General features: G+C 38.6%; 1 protein-coding gene across 1 annotated transcript; it reads left to right on the top strand.

Annotated features, from left to right (window-relative positions):
- Positions 1–101: 101 nt before the first annotated feature.
- LOC139453080 (uncharacterized) lies at positions 102–1,655 on the top strand. The gene has a single exon (XM_071234703.1). It carries the CDS (start codon positions 141–143, stop codon positions 1,614–1,616), a length of 1,476 nt encoding a protein of 491 aa, XP_071090804.1. The 5' UTR covers positions 102–140; the 3' UTR covers positions 1,617–1,655.
- The last annotated feature ends 13,019 nt before the right edge of the window (positions 1,656–14,674 follow it).

Genomic DNA, 14,674 nt, shown 5'->3' with positions numbered 1-14,674 from the left:
TCCTATCACTTGTCCAGAAATATTATGCCTGAAACCAAGGTCAAGGTAAGACATTTCAGATAACACATTGTTCAAGACTCTGAGTATTGACACGTGGAAGTTTGGACCGGCATATTGTCCCGTTTTATAGAAACGCTTTCATGGAGAACAGTGGCAAAGTGTCTCTGAGAAGGCAGTCTTCATTCAGCAGACAACCCGTTCTGGCGGTACCAATGGTCGGATTCGCAAGATGTAAGAAAATAGTGTGTATTGGCGTTTTCTTCGCTGCCGGAGTGTTGTGCGGACATATCTTTACGCTGCTTGCCAACAGGTCAGGCATGTCGTCTGCTCACACAGAACACGAGCAACCCGCTGCAAAAAGAGCTGCCCTCATTGCAGAAGCAGAGAAACGAGGAGCCGAAGAGGCGCTACTCAGCCGAAAGAAAGACATGAGTCTACAATTCAGGGATTATCAACCTCGACATATATTCATTAACTGTGGGGGCACTTTTCCGAAAAGTGTGGATCTCTTTATTGACACTTATCCATCGTCACATAAATTCGTTATATTTTCGTTCATTCCCGACGCGACCTATGCTCCGCTCTACTCGATGCACCCATCCCATACTCTGGTGTCACCGGCTGCGTGCGACTCCGCAAATGGGTCAACCAGGATGGAACTAAAGTCTGTGACCGGTGAGTCGAGACAAAGGTCTGTTCCAACTGTTGACATAGGACAATGGATCAAGGACAATACTCATACCGACGAACACATCGTGCTCAAAATAGATGCATCGGTAGATGTTGAAAAAAGCATTGCAAAACGCCTAGCAGAGACATCAGCTATTGAATGGGTAAACAAGTTCTATACCGCTACAAAAGATCAAGGTGTTGTTGACTTCTACCATAAAGAGTTCCAGAAACGAGGCGAGGAGGTTATGACCTGGGACGAGGTCAACGGCACATACGGGGACTACAAGGGCATCAACCCCACTCGAAACCCCCCGTCTGGAAACTCCATCGTCAAAGAATGTGGAAATGCTAAACTCAAGCAATACCCTCTCTTCCTGTACGCCGCAGAAACCACACCTGCTCTCAACCGGACGTTGACCTTGCTTAAAACGTTGTCCGAGTCCCGAAGCAGACGACTTCCGGTTGCTTTGTTCCTTCCTACCAGCTTCATCAAGACATATCGTCTGTTGCTTGAGTCCCTGTTCTCCAACATGGATGGGGGGTTGTACATCAATCAGACAGTCCCACTGACAGGCAAAGAGGAAGAAGATGACGTTATATTTTCACCAATCCGAAACCAGGTGGTCGCAGCGGAGAACCGCTTTAGCAGTGTTGGTTTGATACTTCAGAACGTGTTGGCGGGTAAGGCAGTTCAATCGCCCGTCGTGGAGAAATTAGTACGAGAGAGACACTACAATGTTTTCGTAAAGGTTTTAGAAATACAACAAAATCAAAACGATGGTGCGAGTCCGTTAAAGATCCCCACTATTACAGACTATGAGGCGCCTGTTCTGGACATCAGCAGGCCTGGCACAGAAGCAAGTGTTCTATTCCTGTTAAACCGATATGAGAAGGACATTCTCCCTCTGACGGAATGTCTCAAATATGTACACAGTGCTGGATGATGGTGAATAATGAAATATCTGTGGTTATGTTGGACTTTGAATGATCTTGTAATACCAAACTGCAATCTCATTAAAAAAAGATCTTTTACCCCCATTCGATATCTCTCAGCGGCAAGAAAGGTCAGAGTAAAAGATATCATGTTTATGATCTTGTAGATGACGAAGACATGCGATCGCGTTTTTCGTTGGCAACCCTTTGCCAGATGCGTCGGATTTTTAGAGCGGACTCGTAATCAAAGACTATTGTATTTTCAGAAATGGATACACGCTTATTTAAGGATGTACCATATAACAGAAATGGATACACGTTTATTTAAGGATGTACCATATAACAGAAATGGATACACGTTTATTTAAGGATGTACCATATAACAGAAATGGATACACGTTTATTTAAGGATGTACCATATAACAGAAATGGATACACTTTTATTTAAGGATGTACCATATAACAGAAATGGATACACGTTTATTTAAGGATATACCATATAATAGAAATGGATACACGTTTATTTAAGGATATACCATATAACAGAAATGGATACACGTTTATTTAAGGATGTACCATATAACAGAAATGGATATACGTTTATTTAAGGATGTACCATATAACAGAAATGGATACACGTTTATTTAAGGATATACCATATAACAGAAATGGATACAGGTTTATTTAAGGATGTACCATATAACCAGAAATGGATACACGTTTACTTAAGGATGTACCATATAACAGAAATGGATACACGTTTACTTAAGGATGTACCATATAACAGAAATGGATACACGTTTATTTAAGGATGTACATTAGAAACAGAAATGGATACACGTTTATTTAAGGATGTACCATATAACAGAAATGGATACACGTTTACTTACGGATGTACCATATAACAGAAATGGATACACTTTTATTTAAGGATGTACCATATAACAGAAATGGATACACGTTTATTTAAGGATGTACCATATAACAGAAATGGATACACGTTTACTTAAGGATGTACCATTTAACAGAAATGGAAACACGTTTATTTAAGGATGTACCATATAACAGAAATGGATACACGTTTATTTAAGGATGTACCATATAACAGAAATGGATACACTTTTATTTAAGGATGTACCATATAACAGAAATGGATACACGTTTATTTAAGGATGTACTATATAAACAGAAATGGATACACGTTTATTTAAGGATGTACTATAGAAACAGAAATGGATACACGTTTATTTAAGGATGTACTATATAACAGAAATGGATACACTTTTATTTAAGGATGTACCATATAACAACAATGGATACATGTTCATTTAAGGATGTACCATATAACAGAAATGGATACACGTTTATTTAAGGATGTACCATATAACAGAAATGGATACACGTTTATCTAAGGATGTACCATATAACAGAAATGGATACACTTTTATTTAAGGATGTACTATATACACAGAAATGGATACACTTTTATTGAAGGATGTACCATATAACAGAAATGGATACACGTTTATTTAAGGATGTACTATATAAACAGAAATGGATACACTTTTATTTAAGGATGTACCATATAACAGAAATGGATACACGTTTACTTAAGGATGTACCATATAACAGAAATGGAGAACGAATTATTCCATTTCTTTCTTAGCATTACTCCATTCCTACAGATGTCATCTCAGATGACCGGAACAGTGATTCCTTGGACTGTTCCAGGACCCGTTGACTGCAAATACGATGTGATCTTTGGTTTCTCAGCATCATACGAGGGTTTCATCGTGGTAAACATCTAGACGACGCCACATTAAATGGCAATGTGTGAGGTAACAGAAATACATTTTACGGCAGCTTGTAACCAAACCCTCACTCACCACCATGGTTTCCATGTTGTTTTGTATGTTGTTCTGTACATTCATGTATGTTGTTCATCAATATTCATTTTGTGTGTGTTGTTTATGTGTGTGTTGTTTTATATGGCGTTGTGTATGTTCTTCATGTTTGTGTGTATGTTGTTTTATATTATGTTGTGTATGTTGTTCATGTTTGTGTGTATGTTGTATATTTTGTTCATGTATGTGTGTGTGTTGTTTTATCTGGCGTTGTGTATGTTGTTCATGTTTGTGTGTATGTTGTTTTATATTATGTTGTGTATGTTGTTCATGTTTGTGTGTATGTTGTATATTTTGTTCATGTATTTGTGTGTGTGTTGTTTTATCTGGCATTGTGTATGTTGTTCATGTTTGTGTGTATGTTGTTTTATATTATGTTGTGTATATTATTCATTTATTTGTGTGTGTGCGTTGTTTTATATGGTGTTGTGTATGTTGTTCATGTATTTGTGTGTTTGTTGTTTTATCTGGCGTTGTGTATGTTGTTCATGTCCGTGTGTATGTTGTTCATATTTGTGTGTATGTTGTTCATGTATTTGAGTGTGTTTTGTTTTAGATCGCGTTGGGTATGTTGTTCATGTATTTGCGTGTTGTGTTATATTATGTCATATATGCTGTTCATGTGTTTGTTGTTTTATCTGGCGTTGTGTATGTTGTTCATGTGTGTGTGTGTTGTTTTATATGGCGTTATGTAAGTTGTTCATGTTTGTGTGTATGTTGTTCATATTTGTGTGTATGTTGTTCATGTATTTGTGTGTGTTTTGTTTCATATCGCGTTGGGTATGTTTATGTTTTGTGTATGTTGCTAATGTGTTTCGTTTATGCGTGTTCTTGTGTGAAGTACAGTTGTTAGCAGTTGGGGTAGGTGATGAAACACAGATGAGCAAGGTGTCCGGCCGCTGTAAGCAATGTTCCAGCAATAGGTCGGCGGCGGACTTCAAGGACTTCACACTCTGTGTCGGGGTGGATCCAAACTGAGTCTACGGCTTGGAACGTGCTTTAACCCCTAGGCTCTCCCCCCGACCCAGTTATGTAACTCTCAGAACCTCATACAAATAAAGTCATATTTTAATAGTGCATATATTAATAGTGCAAACATAATCCAGTTATTAAAAATGAAACGGTATATAATGTATATATTGCAGTTAATGGTTGCCCTGACAATGTCTTATCATCAAACTAATCAGGTCTTGTACTAAACTGTGTTTTTTAAGGTCATACGCCGTCGCTTTGAATGTATCCTTACAGATCTTGTACAGGTGTACCGTGTGTCAACGAAATGTACTTGATCTGTCCTGTTCTCGGGCGGAGACTTCAGGTCTATTTTTGATCTCACGGTAAACGTTTGTGAAGTAACGAACATTGATGGCGTAGCTTATCAAAGTGTACTGTGGGAGGAGTTTATGTGATCACGTGAAACTATCTTCGGCAAAACTGGTTGACGTCTAAAGAACACACCGCTGGGGCTGTCTTTTCGAGATAAGATGTCTCACGCACTGCCTGCATAGAGGTATATTGCAGTTCATGTGTCGTTGAAGAATGGGCTATACTGTATTTTCAAGCCCCTACTTCAGATAGGTCGTAACTCACAAACTTACTTTTCACAGCAATTCGCCCCCTTCCCACTCACTAAAACACACGACCCGTGAAGATCCGGGGTAGAATAGGTCTTCAGCACCCCATGCTTGCCGTAAAAGGCGGCTATGCTTGTCGTAATAGGCGACTAACGGGATCGGGTGGTCAGGCTCGCTGACTTGGTTCATGCATGTCATCGTATCCCAATTGCGTGGATCGATGTCAATCACTGGGTTGTCTGGTCCAAACTCGATTATTTAAAGACCGCCGTCATAAAGCTGGAACATTGCTGAATGCGGCGTTAAACAACGAACAACAAAAAAAACTTACTAAAATCCTACTAAATTATTTTCGACAATGCATTCACATGACGTCACGTTGCTGGTTGCCTCTTAGCAAACAATGTAAATGATAGAACTATCGGAAGGAACTAGCCAGTCGGATTGAATCAGGATTTAGAATTACTGAAATTATTTTCTCCTCTATCTATGGCCCTACGGGTTATAGTGTTCAATGTTAAGTGCAATAATTTTGCCATAAGTCATATTATGGAAGAGGGCAGAGCATACAGGTGTGTGACACTCTGATATAGAGGTTTATAACTACAAGGCGAATCTTGGATTCGAATCCACAGTCATTGGATCCTGGCACGGATAAGGGACATAACTCTGTACAACGAAATGCGACGCCTCAGAAGACAAGGTCACTCTGCCCCCTGTCATGTGAAATCAAACAAACAAAATGCAACAAAACTAATAAATTGAAACATTGGAAAACTGATGATAGAGTTTGTTCCCGGAGTTTACTAGCGATTTTGATATTTTTATTTTCAAGAAGGCTTTACATACAGTCTATATCCATCCAACTGCTATACCATGTACCGCCATAAACCCCCAGGCAAACTCTCGTTACACGTCACTCGGGGTCGAGAAGTGTGTTACCTTTACACAACGAAACGCAGTCAATATTTAGTTCAACCTGTATCCTGTTGTATAACACGCATTAGTTTTTTATATGTAAGCAGTTCGCGGAGCGTGACGACTCCCTCTCGCAACGTGGCGAGATAAGGACAGTTGTTCTTGTGTTGACTGGAAACGTTATTTTTGTGAGTGGGGTTTGACATGGCTTTGCAGGATTGTGTGTAGTGTGTGACGTCAGTGCGCCAACTGTGCAAGACGATAAGGTTTTACTTTAATAATTTCTAACTTTATATTTCTTTTTGCTTATCTACTTATGTAAGTCTGTATGTACATTTTGTAAACGTATACACGTACAAGTAGCTGTATGACTGTTTTACTGTGTGTCGGTATAACTGTTCAGAGAACGCCTGAGGGGTCGTAGATCTAATTGAGTACGAACAACTGTGGACAAACCCACGGCCATGTCAGTGGTGTTGATAAACAAAGAATCATTATAAGAGAGAATTCTTTTGCATAGAATGTCAATTTGATTATAATCCCATGTCTGAACAAAAGGTTCATTGATAAACTCTGCACGACAGAGACATCGTCTAAGATGTTGTCATGACAAAATGTCAAGTATTTGTTTGCCAGAAGTATTTTAAACAAATACATGTATATTATTTTCAAAATATGATATACACCAATATTAGAGATTCGGGTTTCGGTTTACAATAAAATGTCTGCCAGTGATATATTTTAAGTTCTTAAAATAGGATGAACCGGAATAGTTAACGCTATACTTATCGTGTTTTTGTGAGTAAGTGAGTGAGTGAGTTTAGTTATGGCCGTTTTGAACAGTATTTCAGGCATTGACTTCCGAGGTGATGCAAGTCTTAGACGTTTCCTACTACAGTAAACAACGGTTATAGCGAACACGCTTATAACGAACTGACGGATATAACGAACTTACTTATTTGGTCCCGACTATTTGCTGTACTTTGGTCTGTATATATGCTTATAACGAACTACGGTTATCACGAACTAAAATTATAAGTCCCCCACGAGTTCGTTATAACCGTAGTTTACTGTATTGAATAACCCAACCGGCAACATAGAAAGGCAAGGCAACTTTGATCCAGAGGCGCAAAGATATTTTGTAGCATATCTACCTATTGATGCAAGTACCTTTAATGTCACCCAGAAGGTAAAAACAATTGTAATTTGCATGTGGTACCTTCAGAATCAGGAATGAGATTTTGGCATATTTCAGTTTATTTTTTTTATGTAATATAAAAGCAGAAAACAAACATGTTATGAAGTCAATACTGGTAATATGTTTTCACAACTATGACTTCCTGAAACCTTTGTTATGTTTTCAACACGTAGGGTGTTAAGTTGACATATTGATATATCTACAGTGGTAAAGTTATTAATAATTTTCATAATTAATCTTTTCAAAGTAATAGTTACAATCTTGTACTAATATTTTATAATGGTGTAGATCTGCACATTGAGATATGCGGATATTGTTAAGATTGAAACCCACAACGTGATGAGTGCGTTTGTTATTTAAACCATGAACCATATTTCTCTACGATAGTTACCTCCCTTATGATAATATGTTTACTCCTGTAGCCTGACACGTCAATCATTCACATTGTCCAAAAGTGCTAATATCTCGCTACATAGAAACAGAAACGTTTCCTGCATAGCGATATGCTACAGGCCTGTTCCCGACCCTCTCGACAGGCAGAACTCGCTACACGGAAATGGGTCAACGTTCCACCGCAGCGAAATGCTGTATGGGGAAAGAGATCGGATAGAGCAAGACTGGTACACAGCTGCCCTTCGTCTCCTGGCGGCTGCAGGGGAGGAGCGCAAGCGCTCTAGGACAGGTGAACCAGTCAAGGGCAGGACGTAGCTCCCTGTTATGATTGTTGCCGAATAGCATTAACATCTTTAGAGTAACGTGATCATTGGAGACATGCAGACATTGTCAAACTTTTACAATCGCAACATGGCGGGTGTGTATTTTTCATATAACCATGAACTATACTTCCCTGAAAGAGTTACCTCGCAAATGCTAAGCATACTGTATGTTAGTCCTGTAGTCGGCGTCAGTTGCCACGCTGTCCAATATGGAAACTGGGGTCAACGTTTCTCGCCTTTCCCCGTGACAGACCTTGACTCGCTTCTATCATTGTACGGGACCAACATAAACGATTTTAATGTAATAATTAACAGTCGGTTTGAATGCTAGTTTATATATATATATATATATATATATATATATATATATATATATATATATATATATATCTGAATATATGTACATACTAAGTCCAAAGAGGGGGCACGGACAGTCCAGTTGACTGAGGCACCGCAATTCGCTGTGCAGAGTTGCGTCCCTTGGGCACGCCAGAAACCTATGGTCGAGGGTTCGAATCCCGGTTCACCCCGATTATGTTTCGAGGTTTGTGAGCACCATACCCGTGCTCGTGGGCTTCACCAACGTCTAAGACCTGCCTCACTTCGGCCTTTCCTCCAACATCAAGCTGACACGTCGTGATACATCCGGAACACTGTTCAAACACTGCGAAAACCCAACTCACTAAAGTCCAAACATACGTACCGTCAAACATTCGCTGTGTTCGGTCGTTCATTCTTGTCAGTGATGCATGCAACGTTAGTCACATGTCTTCTCAATACGTGGCAGATCCTGTTATCGGTTATTTCACAGTGTCAATATACATGTTCCCCAGCAAGGGCATGCCACATATAATATTTTATAACGTTCGTGTGCTTTTTCATATCTATCAATTCAACAATGTCAGTAACACACATTTACATCAATAGACGTATGTTGTAATGGGTTTATGCATAGTGAAAACTTGTGCAGACATGGCCACCACTAATTCACTGTTGGGCGTGGCTGGTAAAACCCGCGCCACACGCGATCAAGAGCTACATCGTATATCGCATGCATTCAAGGCCGTAATTATCAATTTATAAATGATACTATCAGTCGTTTATATTTTAATAATAAATAACCTTGAAAATAAAGTGAAAGGTAGCTCTCGTCTCTAGTCCCTACTTTGACCCAGTTTCACCATACACCCGTTCGGTTTGATGTAACAATGACTCTGCAGTTTCCCGACAAGAATTGAGAAACTTCACGTCGGTTACGGGGACCTGTTTGCTGACGTTTACAGTGTGGGTCTTCACCAACGCCCGTTATCCGTGGGATAGAGGTCACGTAGTAACTTGTAGTGTAAACGTAAATAAACCTTATGCAAACAGCTTGTCTTGTCATGGCATTCAGTCACCGTCGGTGATGTTTAGCAGCGTTTGAAATGAATGAATGAATAAATGAATGAATGAATGGAAAATAAAAACATATACTACGGTAACAACGAACTCAAAGGGACCACTAGTTTTAGTTCATAATAACCGTAGTTCGTTAAAGCATATATACAGCATTTATACAAATGGCCGGGACTAAAAAATAAGTTCGTTATAACGGTCAGTTCGTTAGAAATCGTGTTCGTTATAATCGAACGTACAAATACACAACCTCCAAACAAGAAGAAGAATGCCATTTATAGTTCGCAGTATTTTTTCACACCATACGGGACCATGCTCAAAGCGCTTCACCGCTACCCCGATCAATAGATAAATGTGCACTCGATATAATTCCCAACTCCCTAGGGAGTATACAACCTAAGCTGTCGGTGATGCGGTAGAGGGTTAAAAGTCACGTTACCACTCATCCTACCGGGTGCGTATTCTCTGAACAGTGGCATATTTCGAACAAAGTCACTTGCCCAAGGGAAGACATCACGACAAAACATGGTTTGAGCTAGGGGCGTAGAGTAGCCTAGTGGTTAAAGCGTTCCCTCGTCATGCCGAAGACCCTGGTTCGAATCCCGACATGGGTACAGTGTTTGAAGCCCATTTCTGGTGTCCCCCGCCGTGATATCGCTGGAGTATTGCGAATAGCGGCGTAAAATCAAAATCACTCATGAGCTGTATGTCCAAAGGTGTACATGTTCTTGGTTGTATGATCAAAGGCACTTCATATACGGAGCTTGAAATATATCGTAAACACACTATACGCTGTCTCTATGTACGATCAAAGACGATCAAATGTCCTGGAATGTATGGTGAATACATAATCTGTCCCAATTATGTCTCCTTCCGTCCAGCCCTTTCTGTAAGGCAAAAGCCCTAAATGAAGCAAGTCTAGATTTTCCTCAGGTTCAGAAATCTACCATCTCATTGCGGACCCTTTTCAGTTTAAATGGAGTTCTATTGAAATAATATATTTTCAGAGACTAAGCGTTAGTCTATAGGTACATACACTGTAGGTAAATACACTGCATGTCAAAGACACTATGTGTATCCTAGATTGTATGATAAACACACTGTACATGGTCTATCTGCATTATCAAAGACTCTCTATGTATCCTAGAATGTATGGTAAATACTCTGTACATGGTCTGTCTGCATGATCAAAGACACTCTATGTATCCTAGAATGTATGATAAACACACTGTACATGGTCTATCTGCATTATCAAAGACTCTCTATGTATCCTAGAATGTATGGTAAATACACTGTACATGCTCTATCTGCATGATCAAAGACACTCTATGGTTCCTAGAATGTATGGTAAATACTCTGTACATGGTCTGTCTGTATGATCAAAGACACTCTATGTATCCTAGAATGTATGATAAACACACTGTACATGGTCTATCTGCATTATCAAAGACTCTTTATGTATCCTAGAATGTATGGTAAATTCACTGTACATGGTCTATCTGTATGTCAAAGACACTCTATGTATCCTAGAATGTATGGTAAATTCACTGTACATGGTCTATCTGCATGATCAAAGACACACTGTATATCCTAGAATGTATGGTAAATACTCTGTACATGGTCTGTCTGCATGATCAAAGACACAATATGTATCCTAGAATGTATGGTAAATACTCTGTACATGGTCTGTCTGCATGATCAAAGACACAATATGTATCCTAGAATGTATGGTAAATACACTGTACATGGTCTGTCTGTATGTCAAAGACACTCTATGTATCCTACAATGTATGGTAAATACTCTGCACATGGTCTATCTTCATGAACAAAGACATTCTATGTATCCTAGAATGTATGGTAAATACACTGTACATGGTCTGTCTGTATGTCAAAGACACTCTATGTATCCTAGAATGTATGGTAAATACACTGTACATGGTCTGTCTGTATGTCAAAGACACAATATGTATCCTAGAATGTATTGTAAATACACTGTACATGGTCTGTCTGTATGTCAAAGACACTATATGTATCCTAGAATGTATGGTAAATACACTGTACATGGTCTGTCTGTATGATCAAAGACACAATATGTATCCTAGAATGTATGGTAAATTCACTTTACATGGTCTGTCTGTATGTCAAAGACACTCTATGTATCTTAGAATGTATGGTAAATTCACTGTACATGGTCTATCTGCATGATCAAAGACACACTGTATATCCTAGAATGTATGGTAAATACTCTGTACATGGTCTGTCTGCATGATCAAAGACACAATATGTATCTAGAATGTATGGTAAATACACTGTACATGGTCTGTCTGCATGATCAAAGACACAATATGTAACCTAGAATGTATGGTAAATACACTGTACATGGTCTGTTTGTATGATCAAAGACACTATATGTATCCTACAATGTATGGTAAATACTCTGCACATGGTCTATCTTCATGAACAAAGACATTCTATGTATCCTAGAATGTATGGTAAATACACTTTACATGGTCTGTCTGTATGTCAAAGACACTATATGTATCCTAGAATGTATGGTAAATACACTGTACATGGTCTGTCTGTATGTCAAAGACACAATATGTATCCTAGAATGTATTGTAAATACACTGTACATGGTCTGTCTGTATGTCAAAGACACTCTATGTATCTTAGAATGTATGGTAAATTCACTGTACATGGTCTATCTGCATGATCAAAGACACACTGTATATCCTAGAATGTATGGTAAATACACTGTACATGGTCTATCTGTATGTCAAAGACACTGTGTATATCCTAGAATGTATGGTAAATACACTGTACATGGTCTGTCTGCATGATCAAAGACACTATATATATCCTAGAATGTATGGTAAATTCACTGTACATGGTCTGTCTGCTTGATCAAAGACACTATATGTATCCTAGAATGTATGGTAAATTCACTTTACGTGGTCTGTCTCTATGTCAAAGACATTATATGTATCCTAGAATGTATGGTAAATACACTGTACATGGTCTGTCTGTATGATCAAAGACACAATATGTATCCTAGAATGTATGGTAAATTCACTGTACATGGTCTGTCTGTATGTCAAAGACACTCTATGTATCCTAGAATGGATGGTAAATACACTGTACATGGTCTGTCTGTATGATCAAAGACACTATATGTATCCTAAAATGTATGGTAAATTCACTGTACATGGTCTGTCTGCTTGATCAAAGACACTATATGTATCCTAGAATGTATGGTAAATTCACTTTACATGGTCTGTCTGTATGTCAAAGACACTATATGTATCCTAGAATGTATGGGAAATTCACTTTACATGGTCTGTCTGTATGATCAAAGACACAATATGTATCCCAGAATGTATGGTAAATTCACTTTACATGGTCTGTCTGTATGTCAAAGACACTATATGTATCCCAGAATGTATGGTAAATACACTGTACATGGTCTATATGCTTGATCAAAGACAGTCTTTGTATCCTAGAATGTATGGTAAATACACTTAACATGGTCTGTCTGTATGTCAAAGACACTATATGTATCCTAGAATGTATGGTAAATACACTGTACATGGTCTATCTGCTTGATCAAAGACAGTCTTTGTATCCTTGAATGTATGGTAAATACACTGTACATGGTCTGTCTGCATGATCAAAAACACTACATGTAGCAAATTATGAGTGTCGCGAGTTCCGTCCATGGTATCCGGTGAGTGAGTGAGTGAGAATACACAGATACAGACTATATAACCAACCGCATGACTACTCTATACTGTATGTCACTCCCCGTTCAATCTGTAACTATACCTGTAATTATTGTTTAGGGCGTGTTATGTTATATTCTTATGATTCTTCGAAACGGTTTATTCAGCTTTGAAGCATTTCTGGATAGTATACACACCGCCCATGTTAATTTAACTGTCGAAAAGGGTTTTATCATCACGTTATTGAATTTATATCCCAACAGGTGGCAACAAAATTCATAATATGATGTTTAATATAGCGTAAAACGTATGCCTTCAACAATATACCTTATAACCAATAAGGCTGATCGTATATTGAGATGTAGGAGATATACGTATCAGTGATATTGGTCTTATTTAACGGCTTGTCATCTTCCCGAGGCAAGGGAGTTAACAGACTCTAAAAGTCAAGTTTCCACCCTTGCCGAACAAGGCTGGATTTCTGGTCTCGACCGTAGGACAACCGGTGGCCATTTCGAGTTATGTCCCTTCCATGTCCCTCCTATTGACCAATCAGATTCCCCCTCTAATATCACTTGCACTTCAAATAAAATGCATGGCGTCGCCCAGGGAAGACGATCTGATCGAAAATCAAGATCAATATTGTAATTAACGGGTCTTACTTCGCGATATGCATCAGATCACGTGAACACCTTGATTAAAAACATGAGAAGATTTAGCAAATATCTGTTGGCGCTAAGTGGTCGGTACACATGCTTTGCAAATCCTGCAATCGACCGAAATCTGTACGGCAGTTTACGAACCGGTTGTCGATTTCCTAACGTGATTTTGATTGGACTATGCATAGACTCGTTAGTCCAGCCAAAATATAACTCCAAAAGTCTAACTTAGTTCGACAAGGATGGAAACTGGACTTTTATAGCCAATTAACTCCTTTGCCTCGGGAAGATGATGGCATGTAGAAGTAGGAGGTTTTCGCATTGAGGTTCTGTATGTGGGCCAACCTCTTTCTATGTTCAGGTATGACACACGCTCCACCCATTGCATATTCTGTGAGGATGACAACCGCTGAGAATTTCAGAGTAGATAGTTTGCAGCAAATAGATGCTAAAATTAGCAGCATTACTCATGCATACTGATAATATAAAGATTTTATATACAATCTTGACACATACATTGCCAGGACGTGACACAGCGCGCGTCAGAAGAGTCTCCGCCGAGTTAATTAAGTCAAATCCTGTCCCCAGTATGCACACGCACTCCACTGCTCATCAGATTCATCGTAAAACATGTCAGTTCTCAAGTGTACATGGTAATATCTCGAACAGGGGGTCAGTATTTAATATACCTCGATCTGTAATTTGAACATTATAAAGATAAAGTTTTGATCTTCTGTAAAATTTAAATATACATGTTGAACAGGTTGTATATATTCAAACATAATATACAACAGTTTATGTCAAAAGTTAGCTTGCAGATTTTGTTCCCTTCAATTTTTTTCGCAAATGTCAGTGATCTGCATCTGACAGAGGTAATTTTTAATCTACAGAATTCATTTAAAAGAATGCATAATTAATAGTTAATTAATTCATATTTGAGTCTAATCCCATGTAGAGACAAATATTCTCTGTTAATTCAAATTCAT

This window comes from Haliotis cracherodii, unplaced genomic scaffold (genome assembly GCF_022045235.1).
Source record: "Haliotis cracherodii isolate W230 unplaced genomic scaffold, xgHalCrac1.p SCAF_9, whole genome shotgun sequence".
NCBI classification, from domain to species: Eukaryota; Metazoa; Mollusca; class Gastropoda; order Lepetellida; family Haliotidae; genus Haliotis; species Haliotis cracherodii.
This window is presented reverse-complemented; position numbering and strand designations above follow the sequence as displayed.